We start from the raw sequence: 24,796 nt of genomic DNA on the forward strand, positions 1-24,796 counted from the left end.
CAGCTAGGCACAGAGCAGAGCTGCAAAGCATCCATTGAATTCTCCCCTGAATCATCCATACTGTAAATAGTTTATTTCTCACTGGAAAGGTATGCTGCTTTTTGCAGCATTAACTTCTGAACCATGAATTCTACATCTCCATCCTCCTTGAGTAGTTCACAGCACTGGACTGGAGCTAATGGTAATCAGGCTAGTTCAGGGGTCGGCAACCTTTCAGAAGTGGTGTGCCGAGTCTTCATTTATTCACTCTGATTTAAGGTTTCGCATGCCAGTAATACATTTTAACATTTTTAGAAGGTCTCTTTCTAGAAGTCTATAATATATAACTAAACTATTGTTGTATGTAAAGTAAATAAGGTTTTTTAAATGTTTAAGAAGCTTCATTTAAAATTAAATTAAAATGCAGAGCCCCCCGGACCGGTGGCCAGGACCCGGGCAGTGTGAGTGCTGCTGAAAATCAGCTCGCATGCCGCCTTTGGCACAGGTGCCATAGGTTGCCTACCCCTGGGGTAGTTGTATTGCCAAGAGTGAAAGGGGCCTAAAAACATGCAGTGGGCTTTCTGACGATAGGACCCTTATTCTCATGGATTCATTAAATAAAAATGAGCAAACACACCAAAGCACTATATACTGTATAGAGAGTGGGAGAGAGAGATAAAGAACATTGTAATATTTTAAGTAATGGGAGACACTCAGACCCTATGGCAAGGAGGGTCTAGACAGAGGAGATTAGAAAGAATTTTTGTTTGCAATGCAGGAGATGAGATTCCCTGCATCAGGCTCCACAGATTTGATAGACTATGCTCTTGTCCCTGTTGCATTACCACCAAGACCTCCACTGAGGGGATAAGTCATGTTCAACGTTCCTGCTACATTTTCTTTGTATTTAGCAGGCTACAAACTCCACTGAGTGCTACACTTTTGTCACTTACACCTGCAGCTTACACTTGCCCAAGGACAAAATGGGGAGGGAGTGTGTGGATGGATGCACGTGTGCACACAGAGTAATTTGTCCCCTTACAATGTATAAAATATACAGAACTCCATATTTATGAACCAAAAATTACATTGGAGGGAAAAAAGGAAAATGAGCTATCAATTTGAGGGGAAAACATGCTCATTATTGCAATGAATCAATTTAAGATTAGTGAATCAGCCACTGTATCTGCCACTAATTATCCTGACTGAAACGACTGGCATTTAGTAAACTTCACCAGTAATTGTGGAAACATACCTCTTCTTCGATCAGTCTTCCTGTCTTGTCTCTTTATGTTTTATTCTTTTTACAGTTCCTTTTTACTCTACACTATCATTAACCGAAAGCTCTATTGTGACAATCACAATTACTTCAGCTACTGCATATGAGATGCACAAACCAGAACTACACTACTTTAGTTTTTAGGGGGAGAAAATAAAAGGAAATCAGATATTGTTAATATGATTCAGGCATGGGGGGGAAAAATATTTCTTCCAATTCAATGGTTTGAAATTATAACAATGGAAGAGGAAGAACAGATAAGCAAGTTATACTAGGTTATAATTCCACTGAGGACGCCAATGGTGTCACAAAACCCTAAGATGGAACTTCTCTATATTCAACTTATGCATAATTATTTTTTCAATGTAAGGTTAGAAAGTGTCTTTGTAAAACTATGGCTCTTCACATTCTATATTTCACAATTAGTAATAAATAATAATAATAATAATAATTTGCACTTCTCTAGTAATTTCAATTTTAAGATCTTAAAACACAAACAATGAATTTAATCATTGACAGCCTGAACCAACACCTATTGCCCTTCACTGGATCAGGCCCTGAGGCAGGGGAGTACATTAATCTCCATTTTATAGACAGGGACAGTAGAGTGACATGCCCAAGGTCACACAGGATGTTTGCGGCAGAGCTGGGATTACAACCGACAGCTGAAGTCCACGGCTGAATCTTAAACACAAAAAATCCTCCCCATTGGATAGTGACATTACTGTATATCTCAAATCAATCCTAAAATGATTCTGTCTGTGACACGTAGCAATTTCTGAATCTGCTTTTTAGTTCTGACCTATGTCTTCTAGGCTTCACTTTGAGCTTTAGGTTCAAACAAGCCTGAACACAGAATCAAACTCAGCCAAAACTACCAAATTTGGCCTGGCGCCAAAATCATGTGGAACTATTCAAGGTTTTCATGATTTTGGTCAGATTTGCTCCATACTTAGGTCAGGCTTTCATGAAATATAACCTAGATTTCATGCTTTTCTGCAAACTTGGCCAGACGTTCTGGTTGCTAAGAAAATCTGAAACACCATTTGAGTTTCTTCTGGTTGCAGGTTTTGTTATGAAAGTTCCTCACAGCTCCAGAGATCAAAATATCTTCAGAAAACAGGAGACACTCACAAATTTAGGATGCCATCACATTGTATTGTGTGTTTATTGTTGTACAATATTTGTATCATGTCACCCAACCTCAGCACTGCAGATTCTTCATCCAAATTCATTTGTTATGTAACTCCAGTGCAGTCAATGAAGACAATGAAGAGTTACAACAGAATTACATCAAGTATGAATTCGGTCCTTTGCACCACGAAAGTAAGAAAATTACCCATTACTTCTTGGTAGGAGGTAGAGCTACTCTCCCAAATCCTTCATACTACTTTAACCACACCATCAATACAAGCATACATGTTCATGTACAGGTTTCATGAACTGTGCATGTTTTTCTGACATTTAATGGCTGCATTTAAGGGCTCGATTCTGCCACTCTTACATTGAATCATACTTTACTACACAAATAATCCCATTGGTTTCAACGGGACTGAGCAATTACCTTATTACATGAGTAGTCTCATTGAAAACAATGAGATCACTCATGCAGAAAAGTATTACTTAATGTAAAAGTCAGAATTAAATGGTAAGCAGCTTGAAGGAAGAAGCATTTTTGGCAAATAAAAGTTGAGCCAGAAAGACCAATTTTTGGCTATTTAGATTAGATCCTCTAGTTCTCAGCATCACAACATTTCCTGGTGTGCAGAGGTTGCACTTAAAAACTTGTCAATTGTCTTAGGTGGTTAATAACACTAACTCAGTATTTGTAATTTTCTCTAGATATTTGTATGAGGAACATAGAAAAGTAAAGGGAACACTGCTAATATTAAAGGTAATATTATCTGGTAATCTAAGGCAAAATAGAACGTTTTAAAGAGTGACCATCCTAACAGTTTCTAAAAATGGTATCCAGTAATTCTTTATCGATAGCAAGAATGGAAAGTTAAAAAAATATTCCAGATATTTACAGTTAAAACTAATACTTACTCATAAATCACCACCTTAAAAGACTTTTCTTATATATATATATATATATATATATATATATATATATATATATATATATATATATATATATATATATATATATATATAAACAGTACATGGGGCAGTTGGAAATTCAGGCTTGTCTGAGCTTTTATGATGTGATGTAAACCATCAAGCCAATGTTGCACTCAGCACTATTTCAGCACTTTGCAAGGGGATCTACAGAGAGCTATGATGCTGTTGGTATCTGTATTACAGTTTTGCTTGATTATTTCTGAAATATTAGATGCATTCAGCACTCTCACATGTGGTTTGAACCAAGTTAATGTCAAAAAAGACAACTCAAAAATAACATTTTGAAAGATAAATATCTCCTAATGTAGCTTACATATAAAATCTTTCTAACAATTAACTATTCTTTTCTAACTTGTCTCTTTTTCTTTACTGTTTTAGATCAGATCAGCCAACATGGCTTCTTAAAGTTCTGATGAAATCACAAGCATTCATGCCATCCTCTCCTAGGTCTGGTCTACACACAGTTATTGTACTGGTATAACTATTTTGGTTAGGAGTGTGATTTTTTACCCATTTACTTATACCAGTACAGCTCCTAATGTGAACATAGCTATACTGGTGTAAAGATATATAAGGCTATGTCTATACTATGGACCTTATAATGGCACAGCTGTGCCGCTCTAAGGTCCCCTGTGTAACTGCTCTTTGATGGCGGGAGAGAGCTCTCCTGCCGGCATAATTAAACCACCCCCAATGAGCGGGGTTAGCTATGTCGGCAGGAGAGCCTCTCCTGCCCACATAGCGCTGTCCACACCAGTGCTTTTGTCGGCAAAACTTTTGTCGGTCAGGGGAGTGTTTTTTCACACCCCTGACCGACAGAAGTTTTGATGACAAAAGAGCTGGTATAGACAAAGCCTGATACAGGCTAGTTTCTTCCCCTTCCCATACGGGAACAGCCATACTAGTATAAAGCACCTTTATACTGGTATAACTGTGTCCACACATATGGGATTGTACCATTTTAACTATGCTGGTATAGTTAAAGCAGTACCAACATTTGTGTGTAGACAAGCCCTTAGCTACACCAATGTAATCATAAGGATTCCCTTGTATAGCTTTTATTTACTATGTGTTCTGAGTGATTTATTATAGACTGAACTGGTAGCACTGCCTATTATTAAAGTTGCTGACATCCCATTATAAGACTCTGTTTCCAGTTATTTATAATCTTTGCCAAACTTCAAGTGTTTGGGCTAAAATTTTCCATGCTGGGTGTCTGCCTCACGTTGAATTTTTTTGGGGTGGTGGTGAGGGAGGTCAAAATTTCATCCAAAACAGTTCAGCAATTTACAAAAATGAGGCTAGGAAAAAATGTGTTGTTTTTGCTCCTGTTAAAAAATTAATGCAAACTTTTGTGTGTAAAAAGCTCTAGCATCCCCATGCTCTGGAGCAGGCACTTGAAAGGGGGTGGCCTTTGTATCAGGGATGTTCATTTTGCCATCTCCATGAAAATCTTTGCCAAAGTTTGCCCAAGTTACATGCCTTTGAAAAAAATCACAGCTTGAACATATTCAGAATTTTAACAGCTACATTCCCAGAAGATTCCATCTGCATTGAGCATGGTCTGGGACTGAGAAGGACCTTCCCTAAAATTGCAGTTCTGGGCCGCTGTGGGTTGTGCAGCGTCTAGGCACCTGAGCAGAGAGCCTAGCGCTCCTATGCTCTCAGTGACATCCCACCCCTCCGGCTGGGCCCAGGCACCAGGGAGGAGGAAGTTGCTTTATTCAAATACAAAGGTGACCTGAGGAGATATGAGCCAGACCTGTGGGAGGAGTAGAGTGTGACAAGGAACCTGGGAGGTGGGGGAAAGCTGGGTGGAGACTGGGAGCCACGGAACAAAATTTGGACTAGCTGTGCAAGAAGACTGGAAGCCGGAGAGAAAAACAGAGTGGAATGACTCCACTGAATGAGGGAGGGGTCCTATGGAAAAATAATATGTGATAATATAATTAAAAACTGTATCATAATACAAGGGGGTCGAATAAAGGTTGCCTAGGGAATCTTAATTCTTGCATTTCCTAACTTTTGAGTACTTGACTTTGAAACCTTACTAATGATCTTTTAATTTCGCTCTTTTGAGGGTGCAATTCTGAGATGTATTTGTACCTCAGCTTTTTGACTGGATAGTACTATAAAGACAACAGAGGGCCTATCTAACACAGGTTCAGCTCCACTGATGTTTGCACAGTGGGAGCCGTAGTGTAAATGGGCTACCAACACGGGTTTTTTGAGCACCATGTTGACTAGGTTTACTATAAGCAGGATTAGGTGACATGAGGATGAATAACAGCATTAGCAGCTAGTGGGCTCTCTACATTATAGCTCCCAACACTGCTAAAACTGGTTCAGTTTATTTCATCTTTAGAGGCCTATTAGTCCCACAGTCAGCCTATTTTGGCTTTTAAGGGGCCTAATGAGCCTGTTCTCATTTTTGTGGTCACTTTACCATTAACTCTGACTTTCTTGTATTTCTAACTTTTTTGTTTCTTAAACAAAACTTCACTCTCATGTGCCTACAAATTTAACTACACCTTAACTCAGCTTTTTAAATGGGTTTGTATTAGGATTATTTTCTAGTAGCGATTCAGCACTTCACAGGTTGATCTAAAGCAACAGGCAGTGGAGAATGTGCCATTCCTCAACAAAAGAAACATCATCATCAGGTAGAGCACATTAGCACGATTTTCAATTAGAGCAATCAGAATCAAAGATCACAAACACTATTTTATTTATTTATTTATTAGCTTTTCTATGGTGCTCATGAATGCAGTATGTGATTGCCTAGCAAACATGAATCAACTAAGCACCAAAACAAAATAAAATCAAAAGGGTTGCTGGCAGATAGAGATACAAAAACATATGGCACTTGTTACTGATGACAGATGTTCTTTTATATTTGATATTTGGTAATAAAGTGATACATTTATTCCTTTAGATGTTTAATTCAGTGGGGGTGACTTTCTGCATTTGATAAATTTCTGGTTCTTATTTTCATTTAACCAAAAATGACTGGAAGTTTTAGTAATTTGTGAAATGGTCTTTTGAGTAAATGACAGATAGTTTCAGTCATGTCATTATCTACTGGTTTGTCAAAATGACCAATATATACATGAAACTGAATTTGAAGATTATGTAATTTGTATCGTATTTGTGGATAAACAACCTTCCTGCCCTCAACTCCTCACTCCTACAAAATCAAGTTTCCAATATTCTTGGCCTCTTCTTTCCTTCAGAAATATGAAACTGATTACACACCACTCTAAAGAAATAATTGCATTTATTTAAATTGCATGGCATGAAGGGAAAGAATATTGCTATGTTCTTAGAGTTTAGAGCATAAAGGATAGTGAGACTGGTTCTGTTTCTGCACTACCCTGTAATCTCCTTTCATAGATTTTTAGATTCTAGGGCTGGAAGGGACCTCGAGAGGTCATCGAGTCCAGTCCCCTGCCCTCATGGCAGGACCAAATACTGTCTAGACCATCCCTGACAGACATTTATCTAACCTACTCTTAAATATCTCCAGAGATGGAGATTCCACAACCTCCCTAGGCAATTTATTCCAGTGTTTAACCACCCTGACAGTTAGGAACTTTTTCCTAATGTCCAACCTAAACCTCCCTTGCTGCAGTTTAAGCCCATTGCTTCTTGTTCTATCCTTAGAGGCTAAGGTGAACAAGTTTTCTCCCTCCTCCTTATGACACCCTTTTAGATACCTGAAAACTGCTATCATGTCCCCTCTCAGTCTTCTCTTTTCCAAACTAAACAAACCCAATTCTTTCAGCCTTCCTTCATAGGTCATGTTCTCAAGACCTTTAATCATCCTTGTTGCTCTTCTCTGGACCCTCTCCAATTTCTCCACATCTTTCTTGAAATGCGGTGCCCAGAACTGGACACAATACTCCAGTTGAGGCCTAACCAGCGCAGAGTAAAGCGGAAGAATGACTTCTCGTGTCTTGCTCACAACACACCTGTTAATGCATCCCAGAATCACGTTTGCTTTTTTTGCAACAGCATCACACTGTTGACTCATATTTAGCTTGTGGTCCACTATAACCCCTAGATCCCTTTCTACCATATTCCTTCCTAGACAGTCTCTTCCCATTCTGTATATGTGAAACTGATTGTTCCTTCCTAAGTGGACCACTTTGCATTTGTCTTTGTTAAACGTCATCCTGTTTACCTCAGACCATTTCTCCAATTTGTCCAGATCATTTTGAATTGTGACCCTATCCTCCAAAGCAGTTGCAATCCCTCCCAGTTTGGTATCATCTGCAAACTTAATAAACGTACTTTCTATGCCAATATCTAAGTCATTGATGAAGATATTGAACAGAGCCGGTCCCAGAACCGACCCCTGCGGAACCCCACTTGTTATACCTTTCCAGCAGGATTGGGAACCATTAATAACTACTCTCTGAGTACGGTTATCCAGCCAGTTATGCACCCACCTTATAGTAGCCCCATCTAAGTTGTATTTGCCTAGTTTATCGATAAACAAACCTGAATATTTCATTAAAAAGGTTCATAACTTTTAAAGGTTGAAGCACGTTTTATTAAAATTGGCATGGAACAATGTATGCTAAACACAAGTCAACTGGAACAGAGCAACAACAAAAAATATCAGCTGATTCCCAGTCATCTCACTATGGGTGTCATTTGCTTTATTTCAGCAAAAAAAGGGGAACACTAGCATTTTAGAAACAGTAAACTTACTCTTGGCAAAATTTAGCTAACATCTCTGAATAGTAAACCAGCAGGATTAAGGCCAGTTTATATTGGTTCGCTGCTACAAATAGAAGTAAACTTGTTTAAATCGAGAAAAGAACTTTAGGGTCAAAATCTGATCTGTATTAAAATGGTACAAATCCAGAGTAATGGCATTATTCTAGATTCACCTTATCTGGGACCTTATTCCATACCCTGTTTTGAACTGAGATAATTTATCAAGTCAAAAGCATTAGGGAACCCACTCTGTGTGACTATATAATGCTGGACTGTAGCAGATGTTGTGTCACGTCATGCTGAAGTGGTAGGGTAGGAAGCCTGGTCGAATAGGTAGGGCATTGGGCTGAGACTCAAGAGACCAGAGTGCAATTTCTGGCTCAACCACAATCCTCCTCTAGAATAACCTTGTGCTAGTCACTTGATCAACACTGTGCCTCAGTTCCCCATCTGTAAAATGGGTAAATACCTACCTCATAGGGGTGTTGAGGATAAAATCTAGTAATGATGGTGAGATGCTCAGATATATGATGATGGGGGTGCTACAAATACTCAGATAAGAAAAGGAAAAAGATACCTAAGGACTTTCTTTGGCATTTTGTGACTTACTAAAATAACAAGGAAGTGATTTAAAAGGTTCATATATATGTTTTCAGTTAATTTATTTTCCTTAACTTACTTTTCTGGTTTTAGATCCCTGTAAATAATTCCAAGACTATGGAGGTGGTCTAAAGCCAAGGCCAGCTCAGCTAAGTAGAACTTGACATCCTCTTCTGTAAACATTACCTAGCCAGAAAGAAAAGAACAACAAGTCTAATCACTGTATGATAACAGGTTGATTTGCTTCAAACAGCTGCACGGGAGAATTCTTTGACTCAGGATTGCAAGAAAGACCATCATATCAGATTCAATTTGTCAGTATTTGTCTGCACTCACATTAACCCTCCTCACCGGGTTCTCCTGGTTACATGACAAAATTCTGTTCACTCAGCTATGTTTTCCTCTCCCTTAAATCATGCTGCTTTCATTCTTGTTTTTAGTCAGTTCAGCTGACATTACATACTAATATAAATCAGGGCTGAGCCATAGTCTATTGACGTCAATGGCAAAAAGTCAACAATGCACAGCCAGGCCCTTAGTACCTGCATACATCCTAGTTTACTAAAATCTTGGCACGTGGTTCCCAAATTCCCACAAGCTGAGATATGGACCTAGTTTGTGTAAAAGTGAACTGAAATGCTTTGTGTTTTATAAAATGACTTCTATTTAGTTCCAAAATATTAACAGAATATGCAGCATGCGTAGACTTAGGACCCAATCAAAAAAACCCTCCATTGAAGTCAATAGGAGTTTTTCCATTGACTTCAGAGGGCTTGGGCTCTTAGTTATGACAAGCTCCTCTTTTATTTACCTGCTGAGACATATGTTTGATATCAGACTCATCCTGGTGACATGAGACACAGAACACAGTAAAAGCCACAGGCACAGGCAAAACGCCTACAGGGCCAGACATGGCTCCCCCACTAGTCTAGCCTGCGGCGACAGCAAACCCCTGGGGAGCCTGACTGCTAAAGTATGGCAACTGCAGGTACTGGCTGTGAGGCAGAACTTAGGGAGCTGAGCAGCAGCTGCAGTTTACCCAGCTGGCTGCTTCTGAAGCATCACTTGGGGATGTGGGATAATGCTGTCTTCTAGAGACATTCCTGGCAGCCAGCCAGAAGTGGTCTTCCTCCTGGTGCTGGTGGCTCAAGTCCTGGCCACGTACAGACTTGTTCCTTTGGTGGCTGCAGCAGCTCTTACCACATCTCCAGGAGGGCAGGGGAGCGGAGAGGAATATGGGGAAACCTGTGAGGAAGGAAGGGAATGGAGACAAGCAGAGATGCCCTTTCCAGGAGCAAGGAAGCAGGGAGAGGAGCAGGTACACAGCTGCGACAGGTGAGAGAAGAACTGCTAGCACCAAGGGAAGGTGGTGGCTCTTGGTCTACTCAGACTCCCACCAGCTGCTACAGGGGACAGTACTATCCGCATTCTGCAGGTTGCTGCCTGGTTAGCTTGCACAGCTGCCACACCCTGTGCCTTGTGTTCTGTCTCACGGCTATGTCCAATCCCCACCTCCAGCTGTTGCTTCTCTCCAGCAGCCAGAGCCAGCATGCTGCCATGTGCCCCAGGTTAAACTCCTTGGGATTTGTAATGCCACTGGCAATAGTCCCAGACAAGCGTTCTGTCAGAGACTTGTAATCTCCAATGAGCTCAGCCAATGGTGTCATTGGAATAACATCCTCTGCCACTGTCTCTGCCAGGTGCTAGGTAGAACCAAATTCAATCTAGAATTTAAAATATTGTAATACGTTTAAAAAAAACCCTATTTGCTGTCAGTGCTCTCTGTGAATTTAAAAAGCCAATTTTCAGGTGAGAGCAATGCTTTAAGAATTTGGCTTGCACTATTCACATGCACCTTCTCTTTCTCTCTCTCTCTCCCCCCCTGTATTTGCACCCTCCACTTTGTGGTACCAGGTGGTTTTTTTACATTGTCTCACCATGACTACCTTCTCCCTTGCAGCTCCTGCCCCCACCAGCAGTTGTCCTGTGTCTGTCCTCCTCATTGACTCTCCCCCTCTTTTCAAATTTAATCTGAAAACAATTATTTCCTCATTTCTCTCTCATTCTCTCTGTCAGTTTTCTCCCCTCTGCTATTTTTTATTATGTAACTATATCTCTATGGGGATTTAACTCTGGGAAGCAGTGTGGGATAAGGACTGTGTGAAATGTTCTATTCAGACTAAAAGGTGCTGTATTATGAATAATGTAAGTCTAACAAAAATAAAAAGTTACACAGGGAAAGAGAGTGAGGAGCCAGGATCACTCTTCTTTAAATTAAGGAAAGATCATTGGAACTGAAGGATTAGTCACCACCTCTGTCCAGGGTTGGGGTAATGTAATTACTGGGACAGAAGGGCACAGACAAAGTAGCATGGCTAACCTGGCACAACAAGGTGTCCTTGATCTTTCAGTGACCTAGTGAGGGGCCCTCAGAACCCTGCTGCTTCCTGCCCAAGCAAGGCCTCTAGGAAAATACCTTGCAGAGCCACATAACAACCTTGGGTGAAATCTTGCCCCAGTGAAATCAATGGCAGTTTTGCCATTGACTACAATTGGGCCAGGATTTCACCCTTTGTGTTTTTATGCTAATTCCTAACGGTTCAGAGTCAGCTCAGGGAGACTCTCCGATCTGGGAGCTAATTAGGGATAGATGAACCCAGTTACAATAAGGAGGGGCTAGGTTATTCCCATGAAAGAGACTGGAATTTTATTCACCAGAAGCCACGGAAGGGAACTCTGGGGGAACATAAGGGCCACCCTGCCGGCCTGTTTGTTTTGAATTTTGGCCTTTACTTGAAGGAATGCAAAGAGACTTCTGCGAAGTGTAAAATATCTGGTGAAGTAAACTGGAAAACCTGGAAGGGATTTTGGCATTTCAACCTGAGCATCCTGTGAACTCTCTAGCCACCCAGAACCTGACCCTGCTACACGTGGTCACTTGAGCATAGGCTTCATAGAGTGGGGAATTTGGGTATATCTTTTCTCTCCACATCACAGCCAGCATGTGTCTCTTTTTAGCAATGAGTCAGGGGTTATTCTACCATGAGAAGGAACTAGCAATGATCCGTTGGGAGTAAATTGTAATTAAGTTTTCTATTAACATGATGCTCACACTCTGCCAGGTATGTCACTTATCACACAATGTAGATACAAGTATTAAAAAAGGTTTAGGGAAATTATAACAAATTACAGCTCCAATTCAGTTACATAGAATGAAAATACACCCAGGGACACACACAAATTCTGAAAATGATCCAAGACATTATTTTGTGTCTGACACAAAAATCAATGGGCTTACCTCTTTGGAGAGTCTTGTGAAAAGGTCCCCTCCCCTCAGGAAATCTAGTATTAGATACAACTTTCCCTCTGTTTGAAATGCTGCATTAGAAAAGAATGGAGATGTTGGATGTTTTAAATCATTACAAAGTCTCCAAAGAATGAATATTATTGATTAATTCTGCATCGGTCTCTAACTCTCCTACCATGTTAACACTTCACTTTTAGAATGGAATTATTTAAGATCTCTGCTGGACTAAGCAATCTAGCCCATACTACAGGGAACAATCCTGTGTTAGCTGGGAGATGGAGATTTATTACTAATGCACTCTTTGCCCCCCTCAGCATCTGGTCCCAAAGCTTGGGCTCCAGTCTGCGCCCGCATACCTACCCAGCAATCTTAGAGCCCCGCAGCCTGAGCCCCAGGTGTCCAAGTCAGCTGATCCATGCCAGCTGCAGGCCTTTAATTACTGTGTATACATACCTAATGAAGCTAAAGCTGTCCTCCCATTGCACAGGGTGAGGAGACGAAAAGAGTAAAACTAGTCAGAGAGGCTCCCAGAATTGTGGCAGGAGAAAGCTACAGCTCTTCAAAATGCTCACAGAAGCCCCTTTGCACTAGCAATAGGATCCTTCAAGAATTTAGGGAGCTTGTTGGGCTGAGAAAGGCAAATCTAGGGGGAAGCTGCTCTGCGTAACTGAAAGCATGGCAATAGTTTATTAGCATTGCAATAGTTACTCCTGGGGGCATCCTGTGGCAAAAAATTAAAAATTCTGCGTGCAATATTTTAAAATTCTGCAAATTTTATTTGTCAAAATAACACAACATAATCAAGTCTCTGTGACAATACAAACACACACAAAATTTCCCCCAGGAGTAGAGAGTTAAAGAAACCCCTACAACAGCCCAGGTCCTGTTTCTCTGCTCCCTTCCCCCCCAGAGCCCAGCCGGGGGGCCAGACACTCACAACCCCTCCCCCCCAAGTCCACCCATGGTGCCCCCCGCAATGCACCCAAACCCCTCCCCCCAAGAGCCTAGCCACGCCTCCCTAGCCCAGATACTGCACCCCCCTCCCCCAAGAACCCTGCTGCGGGCCCTCTCCCCCCAGATACCCACACCCTCTCCCCCCTCAGAGCCCAGCTGCAGGGCCCCCCCTTGCCCAGATACTCACACCCCCTCCCCCCAGACCAGACACCTGCCCCACTCCCCCCCAGAGCCCAGGGATCCAGAGAGAGAAACAGCCTGATGCTCAGTCCCAGGCTTGCGCGCTGCCTTCTCCTTCCATCAGGGCATGCAGGGAACTGCAGCTGCCAGGAACCCTCTAGCTCCCTCCCCCTCCCCATATCAGTGTCTTCTATGTGTGAGCTGGGCTCTGCCGGGTCCATCAGCCCTTAGCGGCGGCCAGCAGCACTGCAGCCCATTTCTGTGGGGTAAAGGAAATTCTGCACGGACGTTAATTTCTGCAACATTCTGCATTGCGCAGTGGCGCAGAATTCCCCCAGGAGTAAATAGTTTATAGAAATTTAGTGAGTGCTATCAATTATTAATAGTTTTTGGAAACAAGAGACTCTAATAATCAAACTGTTTGCTGAAGAGGGGTGGTAGAAGTGGCCTCTACATCTTTTTTATCCCACCAGCAACCCCTAGTAACACCATCATTATATTACACCTTGTATCAAATTTGTTTTGACAGAGGTGTAGCAAAGCCCTCCTCATGCGAAAATTTTCCTGTCACATAAGGAAAATGAAGTCATACGCATCCGTAACTGAGTGGAAATGGGGTAGTATTTAGCAAGGTGGTATTCTTATGAAATGACACAGATCCAGTTACAATCCCAAAACACACGGAAGAGTGAATGCGAATTCCATGTTATTATAGTTACCATAATGAAGCTTGACTATGAAAGGATGATTCACTTCTGCCAAAATATCTCTCTCCATTTTCGATCGCACCCGATCCCGAACTATAAGAGAGAGAACAATAAGAACAGCAATCAATTAAGAGGCATCATGGTGCACAGGGGAGAGAGTATTGAACTGGGACTCAGGAAACTTGGATTCTAGTCCTGACTCTGCCACTCGCCCGCTGTGTGACCTGGGGTGAGTCACTTCACCTTCCCTGCCCATACCGCCTGTCTTGTTTCTGTAGATAGTAAGCTGTTGGGGGCAGAGACTGTCTCTTTCTCTGCATTTGTACAACGATTAGTACTAATCTTGGCTGGGCTGTGAGGCACTATGGCAATATAAACAATACGAAGAAGATTAAGGTTTACAAAAAGGAATTTTAATATAAAACAACACTATATAAACTGAATATCTAATTTAAAAATAAACAGAATATAACAGCAACTGACCATGGCAAATTAATCAGGAGACTATGGTAGGTTAATTTTGCGTGCATTTAAGCGTACTTGTACTGTGCTGATATTAGTAATAAGGATGACTCATTGAACACCTGGATGTGATTTAGATGAAATATTTTAAGCTCCCAATCAGATACAATTAGTAAAAAGGAAAAGTCTGTGGCTGAGGCAAAAGAGGCAACTATCATTTTCATCTGCAGAGACAATTACTGCAGGGCAGAAGCAAGAGTAATGATATTTTTATGGATCAGATGAATAAAGAATAAGAGAAAAAATAATTGCAGACGTGTATAGGGTTCAGGCTAATCAAGACTGAAACTGAAGATCACCTAGTAACAGTGTTTAATAGAATTTCACAACACCAAGCTGGGTTCCACTTTTCAGATTAACATCCCTTGATCCTAAAGCTGTATTTTATTCTTGATCACAGTTTTGCTGATTTTCTAATAAAGTTGTTTAGGTTTATTGTTCCTTCTCCTTGTACCACATTATTTATTCATCTCTCAGCTGCAGCACCCACCCACTGGGTTGCGAGTCTATTTTAGTCAATAATGCATGAGACCTCATTGCGGTTCTGTTGTCACATGTATGCGTGTTGGGTGTATTGATAAATGGGAGGTCAAAAGCTGAATGCCTCCAGCACCCAAGTAATGAATATATTACAGTGCAATGACACATTCTTCTGTACAACTGTGATTTTAAAATTGTTGGTTTATAGACACTGGTCCAAACCAAAACCTCAGACATGAAAACCCTTGAATGTTGGAAAAATTTGGGTCTCTAGCTATTTTAATGTTTTATTTAAGACAGGACCCATATAAGCATGATTTTGTAATCCTCATTAGCCATTCACACCGATTCCTCAATTCAAGCCATTTTGTATTAAATTCCATACCATGTGCAAAGATGGCGTATCATATAGTCATGCAATGCGAAAGCTAGGCAGGGGCATACATTTCTCATGCTGCACATACCATACACCACAAGGAGCCAGTCACATACCCAGTGTAGGAATGCTTGGGGTAGAGACTGCTACACCCTTCCTGCATAAGATATTTACTATTTCAATCAAATGGATAAACTACGAGGAGTGCTTCCTGAAGTCTAGCTATGCCAAATGCAGGCAACCTCCCAAAACATTCACGTAAGCCATGCATCAGCCCTGAGGCACAAAATCCCCAAGCGACAGGGTAGAGAGGTAGTGGGCAGAAGCAAAAGTGGTTTGTTACCCACCACTGGGTAACAATATAAATCAGCTGTAATGCTCTCAGGCCCATCATAGACAAAGAAGGACCACTCGGCTATGCCCATCTCACCAACCATACCCCTATACTGCCTGGTGCTTGACAGTAGTGCTGTGCTGACTTTTTTTATATCACATTATAAAAAGCTTTGGTTTTAAGTTATTTTAGTCATTAGTTTGAGGACAGTCGAATGTAGCCGCAGAGGTGATATTTGTGATGTGTGTACATGTGCATCACATCTGCGTGGCTGTGGCCACGAACAATGGCAGGATTCCCTCACCCCATTGGGTATTTCTCCTGACACATTGTTAGGGTGTTGTGTTTTTAGGTGAGCGCCAGGATCCTGTTGTGCCGGTGAGAGCACGGAGGGCATGTTTTGTATCAGGATAGTACTATATGAGGAATGGGATATTATAATAGGATGACGGCACTAAGTGGTGGTGGGGGGATACTGTTTGCTAGTGAAGAAGCGATTGAAATGGGTCTGGGGAGCAACGTGTATAAGGGATTTCAGCATCAGCCATCTGCCCCTTCTCCACAGTCCTTACTAGTCAGTATTTCTGGGGACTGCGGATCTGTAATCCTTCTTATTCTTCATAAGAAAACATCGGTTCTGAAAATGGATTTTGGGATTTGGCAGGCAACAATGGATGTAACCCGGTTACACACTGTGTGATTGTCTCTGTGCCACATTTAACATTCCCCTCTGGGTCTATCTAGCTCAGATCATTAGACATAATTCACCAAGGTGGTGGTTACACAATTTGGGACTTCATCAGCCTGCCATGTTGGTATGCCATTTGCCTCCCCAAATGGAGACAGAAGCTGTAGCATGCCCATGTGATATTGAGGAGAGTGTGTCTCCATCTAACATGCATCACAGCTTCTCTGATACCTTGGCCTGATGACCTCTTTTTACATATCCTTCTAATCTCCCATTCCCTACCCAGGGGCAACTAAAAAGACTGTTGTGGCACACAGGTACTTCAGAGGCTATAGTTTGACCGATAGGTGGGTGATATGCTCTCTCCGCCCCTTTGCTTTACATATTTCCTGGCATGGGTGCCCTTAGGACAGCAATTATGTGGGCCCACTTCTGGCATCCTGATGTCACAGCATCGGTCATTTAGTCCATTGCTCAGATGCTTTCTCACATTCTATGGCAAAGCAAATCCATCTCTATTCCCCTCCTCCTATATCACCTTGCTTTAGTGTCTCTGGGCTGCGCATGCTTTTAATCCATAGAAGGAAACATAAGTTTAACATTCTTAAGGGTAGAGACAGCTGATGGTTTGCTATTCCATGTTGAATATCTGCAAGGCCCTATCACCATGGTATTTGTATGCCATACAAGGCTATAGGCAGTATAAATCAAGACACACTCCCTCTCTCCGCCAGCTCCCACCCTAGGCAGGTTTTCTGGTTATGGGGGGAAAGGTCAGGTTTTCTCTCTCTCATATCCTGGATTTGCCATATGCTCAAGCTCTTCCTGCTCCTGTATACATTTTTGATGTAGGTGGGGCTGGTGTTGATGGGGAAAGGCCCTCCTGAAGAGGGTCAGGCTTTGGCTCAGTTTAAGCACCTCTAACTAAGTCTTCCCCAGGTGGGGCCCTATGTATGAAAATGCTCTGCCCGCTGCATTCTACAGTTTTGTGCTTGTGTCCAGGATTGGCCCCAAAACTTCTAGTGCCTGCATCATAGCATATAGGGGGCCAGCATAAATGGGTGACATTTATAGATTGTCTGCAATGTGAGTCAATTCTGGCTCAGTCATTCCAGATTGCTGGGTCCTGGTCGCTCTGGGATTATTCTCCGGATCCTATAGGGAGAGATTAGTAGGGTCTGAATATGCAGTTGGATGTGAGGGATGAAGGCCCAGTGAACCAAAAAAAGCACTGATGCGTGTTTCTGGAACAACTGTGGATACCTCTTGTCGTCTAGGTCATTACATGGGGGTGCGTAACTTTCTACTTTCCTTTGCTGGATCAGCTGGCATAGGAGACAACTTGCATCATCCTAAATTCAGTCAAACTTGTCTATAAAAAGGACTTATTCCTATGGATCGCATTCCTCTGTCATCCTGGAAGATTTAGCTTCCCGTGCTGTGGTTCACTTCAGTGTTGTCCCCTCACTTGGCTATATAGAAGGGTCTGCTGCTGAACAAACACTTACTCCAGGCCTTTGAGAGGGCGATGCTGGCTAGGCTGCACTATTCCTACCCCTCTCTTGGTACTGGCAGGGGATTGTTCAGATGTCGCCCCTTTTGAGATTTGCATCACCTATAGAGGTTTAAGTGCAGCGTGCACTAGAAGCGGGAGTGTACAGTGTTTTGGCAGGTGACATACATACTAACAGAAGATGTTTACTTATCTGCATAAACAGTTTGTTCACTGCAAATGGTGCCCATTTGCTGAACTCCCACTGACAGGGAAGCTTTTATCTTGTATATCCAGTATTGGATTATGGCCAAAATGTGTGTTTTGCCTCTCAACTTTAAGCTGCATAATAGAGATGGAGAGTGTATAACCTAGAGCAGGGCTTCCCAAACTACGGTAGGCAATCTTGGTGTTCCATCAGTTCACTTCACAAGTTTTTAACGTGGTGGTATATGAACCAAGAAAGTGTGGACACTGCTGGCCCAGAAGAATAAGTATAGGGCTGAGATTCAGGAAGTTGTGAATGCTCATCCTGGCTGCGCCATTGACTTACTTGTCCAATCTAGGATAAATAAATTATCTATAAATTACTTCTACTACCCTGGGGGATGTGAAACAGAAGTGACTACACTGTCATATCCTACAACAATGGAGAAAATGTATGTCAAATTGCAATAAAAGTGATCCACATTTGAATGAGTCCATTTAATATGATAGGGTTGGGATGGGAGGAGAAACTTTTTTTTTTTTTAAAGTGGATTTTAGCTAGACGGTTGGTGTAGTTTTCCTAGTCACAAGAGACTGAAGTGAAAGGGAAGAGAAAGAAGATTAATACAAAGTGTATTTCACTGATAAAAAGAAGTTCCACCTCTAGAGATGATCAGTTGCATTCCCCCCCCCCACCTAAGAAAATGAAACCAAAAATCCCCATCCCTTCTCGCTGAGTGATTTGCTGACCTCAGATCTGGTCAAGAGTTAAATAAGAAAAAAATATTAATTTTCAAGAGATGTGCCTTAGGCTAAATGCATGCCATAGCTAGCAAAGTCACATTGCTAACTATGGACTCTGTCAAATAAAAAAGGCCTTGCTTGATGCAGAAGCCACAGAATGTCTAGCCCAACTTCCTGCTGAATTGGTAACTCAATGGGAACCTTTAATTAAGCAAATTGGGGTTTAGATGATCTGCAAAGGGAGATGATATAGAGGTGATACGGTAATTTCCCCATTAAAATACTGATTAAAATTGGTAGGTAAGTTAGTACAAAAATGAAGAAACTTTCCTAAGTGCTCATGATTCGATCTGTGGAGTAATATCCTGGCTCCATTGACATTGATGGGGGTTTTGCCATTGACTTCAGTCGGGCAAAGATTTCCTCTGTGCATTCTTAGATTAGTTTGGCCAAATGCTGCCCTCAAAATGGTGCTCTGCTTGTCCCCATGCAGTTTATCTGCCTTGGAGACTACGGGCTTTGTCTCCATCTCTCTAATTTGAAGGAGTTGATTTTTGTACTGTAGGTCACTGGAAAGGTCATTTACATTTTTTTGGCAGTAAGGTTTTGAATTTTACCAATGAAATTGGAGCTAGAAGGCATGAATTATTTTTATTAGCTAGTACATAAGCAAACAAATGCAATACAATTTAGTAGATCTGTAAAAATTGTATTAATTTACAAAGAAAAACAAAGTAGTATTAACATATAGGGAAGGTTAATAAAATTAAATAGTATTTGTTCTAAACTGTAACTTGTCATTGTTTCTTTGATGGATAGCTTCACAAGAGAGAAAAAGTGTGTGTGGGGGGAGGAGGGATGAGAGGGAAGGTCATGGATACTATAGTTTCTGCTCATAGTGGGAGCTATAATTACAGTAGAACTCAGAGTTAGGAAAACCTCGGGAATGGAGGTTGTTCGTAACTCAAATGTTCGTAACTCTGAACAACACGTTATGGTTGTTCTTTCAAAAGTTTACAACTGAACATTGACTTAATACAGCTTTGAAACTTTACTATGCAGCACAAAAATGCTGCATTTCCTTTTTTATAAATAGTTTACGTTTAATACAATATTATATTGTATTTGCTTTTTTTCTCCTTGGTCTCTGCTGCTGCCTGATTGCATACTTCTGGTCCAAATGATGTGCGTGGTTGACTAGTCAGTTCGTAACTGATGTTTTACTGTAATGCAGTGTTCCAAACAACAACATTTAACTCCTCCTTAGTTGCTCAGACCTTTGTCAAACCAGCTCTTCTTGGGCTGACACTTTCCCCATGCTTGGCCCTAGCCTGAAGGTGAATTTATTTGAAAAGATATGAACAAAACCAGCTGAGCTATTTTTGAGTTACACAATCATGGAAAAAAGCCATAATTTGTTCATATGTTCCAAACCACAATTTTATTTTCTGTTTGGGTTACTCAGAAAAAAAGGATGAAGCTACAAACATCAAGCTTACTTGTTCAGTAGTCCTTATTGTGGGAGAAAATCACATTTGAAGAAACTTGGTTCAGTAAAGTTACAGGGCTGAATTATTCTTTGCTTGCTTCTGCCAACTTAAAACAGGGTACAGGGTGGCCACAAGCTCACATGCACGGTGGGTAGCCACTAGCTGGGCACTGCTGTCTTCAAACTGAGTGGTGCCAGCCAGAGAGGAGGTGTGCACCAGGAAGCTAGGGTATGTGCACCTTTGCTCTATCCCTGCACCAATCTGTACTGCAAGGGCTCCTAAGGAACCCTGGAATCTCCAAGGGAGGGAAATAAGCCCTGCCCACCCACAAGGGATGAAACCCATCTAGTGCACAGTGAGCATCACGATGTGCGCCTGCCTGTGCCAGCTGGGGTAAGTGTGGCACTTGACCATTTAACATGAGTTTTCTCATGACTGCTAGAATTTTCCACTTACTCGTCTCCTCCAATGCCTCAGTTAAAGATGTATATTGAGAAAGAGTCAAGAAGGGGTGCTTGTTATGGGAATCTCAGTATTCCTGGGTTAAGGAGATCTGAACTGCACATGGCTGAGTTAAGGATTCTCCCCACCACTAAAATCCATGCCAGGATCTCATGTTTGAGAGATCTGAGAGAGAATGTTCAAGCCTATACATTTTGTGTTAGTGCTAAGCAGCACGAATTTCAGACTGCTGGTGCCAAGGGATTCAATGAAAAAAAGAGTAAGTGACTTGAGTCTGTCTTTAAGGGAGCTGTCAAGGCACCTAAAATTGTGGGCTCCTGGCTTAACAGTCAGATACTTAAATATGTGATACTTGGACCACAAAAACAACATTTACTTTTTATGGGGAGCAACTCTGGTGGTGGCTTCATGGCTGAAATACCAGGGATTGAAGTGGGGATGTCCAGAACTAAAAGCACGAGCAACTACAGTTTATCCTAAAGAGCCAAGCCTTCTGTAGCCGGAGCCTGTAACAACTCATCTCCTTTGTAAATTGGCGCAGAGGGGGACTTAGAACACAAACTCACCAGGGGGTTGGCACTGTTATGTCACAGCGGAAAACATTTTCTGTGAATATTTGTTCAAATTCAAAACTTAATTTAAATGATCAAAATGTGAGCCTTACTAACAGAAGGAATCCTTGAAAAATAGCTTTCCAAAGCACATTCCACATTGTATATTTAACTGTCAAGTTCACAATTCACACTGGGTAAAATTTTCAGATGCACCTATGTGATTTAGGAACCTAAATCCCATTTTCAAAAGGACCTTGGGTCACATTTTTAAAGGCATTTAGGCACTCCGTTTGAATTTCAAGAGTGCCTAGGTACCTAACTCCCATTGCCTTATGCAACTAAAAAATGCTCACAAGAAGCTGTTTTTGAGCAAATTGTATAAGAAAATGTGTGAAGAAACATATGATTCATTATGAGTTTCAATCTACTCACAAACATTCTGTGAAAAGAAAGACAAAATTTAACAGATAAATAATTTGTTACAAATTATTTGCTGATCTCTACCCTTATTACAATTTGATAAGAAATGTCTCTACTCAGCAAGCAGAGAGAGTACAAATTAACTAAGAAACTCAATTTTTACCATGTTGTATTGAGATTATTAAGGAATGGGTAACATATAAAGGAAATGACCAAAACAATGACGGGAGCTAGGAGACATGTTAATGTAGGTGATTGAGGGGTAGGGGTAAATCAACATTTGTTAAATGAAGGAAACTAATAGTCAGATTCTGCCATCCATTATTTCCTCCACACCCCTAGATCTCAATGCCATTGCACAGATGTAACAAAGAGGAGAACGGACTCAAAGTTGGGGACATATGTTTCAATTTCAAGTTTCTAAGACTGTATTACGAAGTATGCAGTGTAGTCATAGTCCTGTCAGTCCCAGAATATCAGAGAGAAGGTGGGTGAGGTGCTATCTTTTATTGGATCGTTTTTTCTGTTGGTTAGAGAGACAAGCTTATGAGCCACACAGGACTCTTCTTCCGGTCTGGGTAGACCTCCGAGTGGCTTGAAAGCTTGTCTCTCTCTCACTAACAGAGAAGTTGGTCCAATAAAAGGGCTTGTCTATACTTACAGCTAGATCGGCACTGCTGTGATCGATGCAGCGGTGTCAATTTAGCAGGTCTGGTAAAGACCCGCTATGTCGATGGCAGAGCGCTCTCCCATCGACTCCTGTACTCCAGCTCCCCAAGAAAAGTAAGGTAAGTCAGTGGGAGACCATCTCCCATCAACTCAGCGCTGGGTAGACACCGCTGTAAATTGACCTAAGGTACACTGACTTCAGTTACATAACCTTCAGTTAACTCACTCACCTTGTCTCTTTAGTATTACGGAGTGGCAGACAATACAGAATAGTGGACACACAAGTAAAGCTACTTAAGGCATTTTCTTCAATGGTTTTTTTAAGTGCAGTATACTGCATTTGAAGGAAACAATTTAGAGAACTAGATTCTAATCTCAGATATGCATGCATGTCATGGAAGATAAACTAGATGCACAGCAGCTGATTCTACAAAATACAAAGCAATATAGGCTTCCTAACCAAGATCAGAATCTGGCTCTAATGGTTGTGCTTTGAAAGAAAATATGCATTACTCTTGCTCCACTATCTTGTAGACAGAGAATCACACTAAAGATATGCCTTCCTTGAAAAATAAAAAGAAATGTATTCTTAAGCTTTAATTCGGGTTAGCAAACCCAAGTGGCTAATTTAGGTTAAAAATAGCAATAAAGATGAGGCAATTCTGATACTTTAACTGGCACTGCAGCTTGAGTTCTCCTTTAGACTTGAATTTGAGCTCCTATCCAAGTTAAAACCAGAGTTGCCTTATCTTTGTGTTACCTTATCATAGGGATCTGTTACAATATGCAGAACCCCCCCACCCCCAAAGCTATACTATTGTCACCTGAATAACGAAGCACAATGGCAATGGTTTGTGCAGAATGCCATTGAACATTTCCTAGAGGACTGGCTACTTTTCTGGAAGAAAGACTTCCCACCCCCCAAATGTGGAATCTTTAGAGATGAGGAAAGAGAAATAAAAAGTGAGCTTTGGTACTTATGCTTAGAGCTGTGGCTGCACAGGAACAACCAGACAGAGAGAATCAAGACATTCTTTCTTAAAGGGCACTCAGAAAAATCAATAATGGCTCAGGCTGTACTTTAAGAACCTCCCCCCCCCCCAATATTGTTCTTACATAAACCAACACATTCCACTTTTAGGATTTTTTTTTTAAGTCATTTATCAGTAGACAAATGATATCCTTGAGTGCTTGGATTTACTTTATGGGTTGGAAGAAAAGATGTCTCTAAAATAACTCAAAACATCTGATTATACTTTTCACTTATAACATATATCACCACCTTTTTATGAGGCTCTCAAAGCACTTTACAAACATTAATTAATCTTACATCATCACTATGAGGCCGCTATTCTTATTTTATAAACAGGGAAACTGAGGCACTGACAGATTTAGTGGCATGTTCAATGTCACACAATAAATCAGTGTCAAGATCAGGAAGAGAGCCCAGGTTTTCTCCTCTCCAGCTCTAATCACTGGACAAACGCCATAATTTTGCAAAGTTCTTGATCAGAAATGTTATTGAAAATGAAAGTAAGTTTATTATGAAAGTAATTTAAATCCATAAAAAATTAAAGGATAAAGTATCACATTTGCAATGAAAAGAAAAAATCCCTATGTAGAAACATTTTAAATTTTAAAGGTGTACAAACACACACACACGTCAATCCACTGCCTCCTCACATGCAATATACCTCAAGTTCTTCAAAGACAGATATGCCCATACACTCAATGGGCCAAATTTTGTGCTGACATTCACCACATGCAACACCAATGAGGGCAATTGTTGTTGGATATCTAGGAGCACATTAATAAAAAGACTGATGAACAGAGAAGTCTGCCAGTCATCAGGAGAGGAGAAAACCTCAGGATAAAAAATGGTACACATGGATGTTCATGAAATGTGTCTTTCTATTCTACACTAACAATCATAGATCATCCAGCCTGTCTCCCGCACAAATAAAAGCTCTAACTTCTCAGTACCGCCACAGCAGATCCATACTTTCTTGGTTACATAAATGATGTTTATTTAGAATTATTTGCCTTATTTGACATGATTTGCTGTCAAATGATGCATGCAATATTGGATTCTGGTTTCAAATTCTACTGTAACCTATCCTTATTTAATATTACATTTTCCTTTAGTTGCCTAGATGTATGATATATTACTGCAAGCCATACCAGCACTTACTGCATTAACTACCACTGACAGGCAATAATTACCCACATTATAGGAATCACAAAATTTTAAAACAAGAAACGAACAAATAAACCAGTCATTAGGGCTACAGGGGCCCCAGCTAAATGGGATCAGTAGTCGCTCTGAAAATTGTTATGATCATGAAGGGAGGAGTTAGCGGACAACGTATACAGTATTTAAATAACAAAAAGCTTACAATAGTTACACAGTAGGATGGCCTCTTTTCCCTCACCAAGACGCGTGTTCTTCCTTTTAACATTTAGTCCCAACTCATAGAAATTAGGCATGGAAAAGACCTACACG

At 41.1% G+C, this 24,796-nt stretch overlaps 1 protein-coding gene across 2 annotated transcripts in view; it reads right to left on the reverse strand.

Moving 5' to 3' along the window:
- RPS6KA2 (ribosomal protein S6 kinase A2) overlaps nucleotides 1-24,796 on the reverse strand; it is a 460,922-nt gene that overhangs the window by 99,291 nt on the left and 336,835 nt on the right. For both annotated transcript variants that reach the window (XM_065400516.1, XM_065400517.1), the window contains 3 exons: nucleotides 13,868-13,948; nucleotides 12,006-12,085; nucleotides 8,787-8,893 (listed from right to left, as the gene is read on the reverse strand). In XM_065400516.1, the coding sequence (XP_065256588.1) occupies nucleotides 8,787-8,893; nucleotides 12,006-12,085; nucleotides 13,868-13,948 (268 nt within the window). The remainder of the gene's footprint in view (nucleotides 1-8,786; nucleotides 8,894-12,005; nucleotides 12,086-13,867; nucleotides 13,949-24,796) is intronic.

This window comes from Emys orbicularis, chromosome 3 (genome assembly GCF_028017835.1).
Source record: "Emys orbicularis isolate rEmyOrb1 chromosome 3, rEmyOrb1.hap1, whole genome shotgun sequence".
NCBI lineage: Eukaryota > Metazoa > Chordata > Testudines > Emydidae > Emys > Emys orbicularis.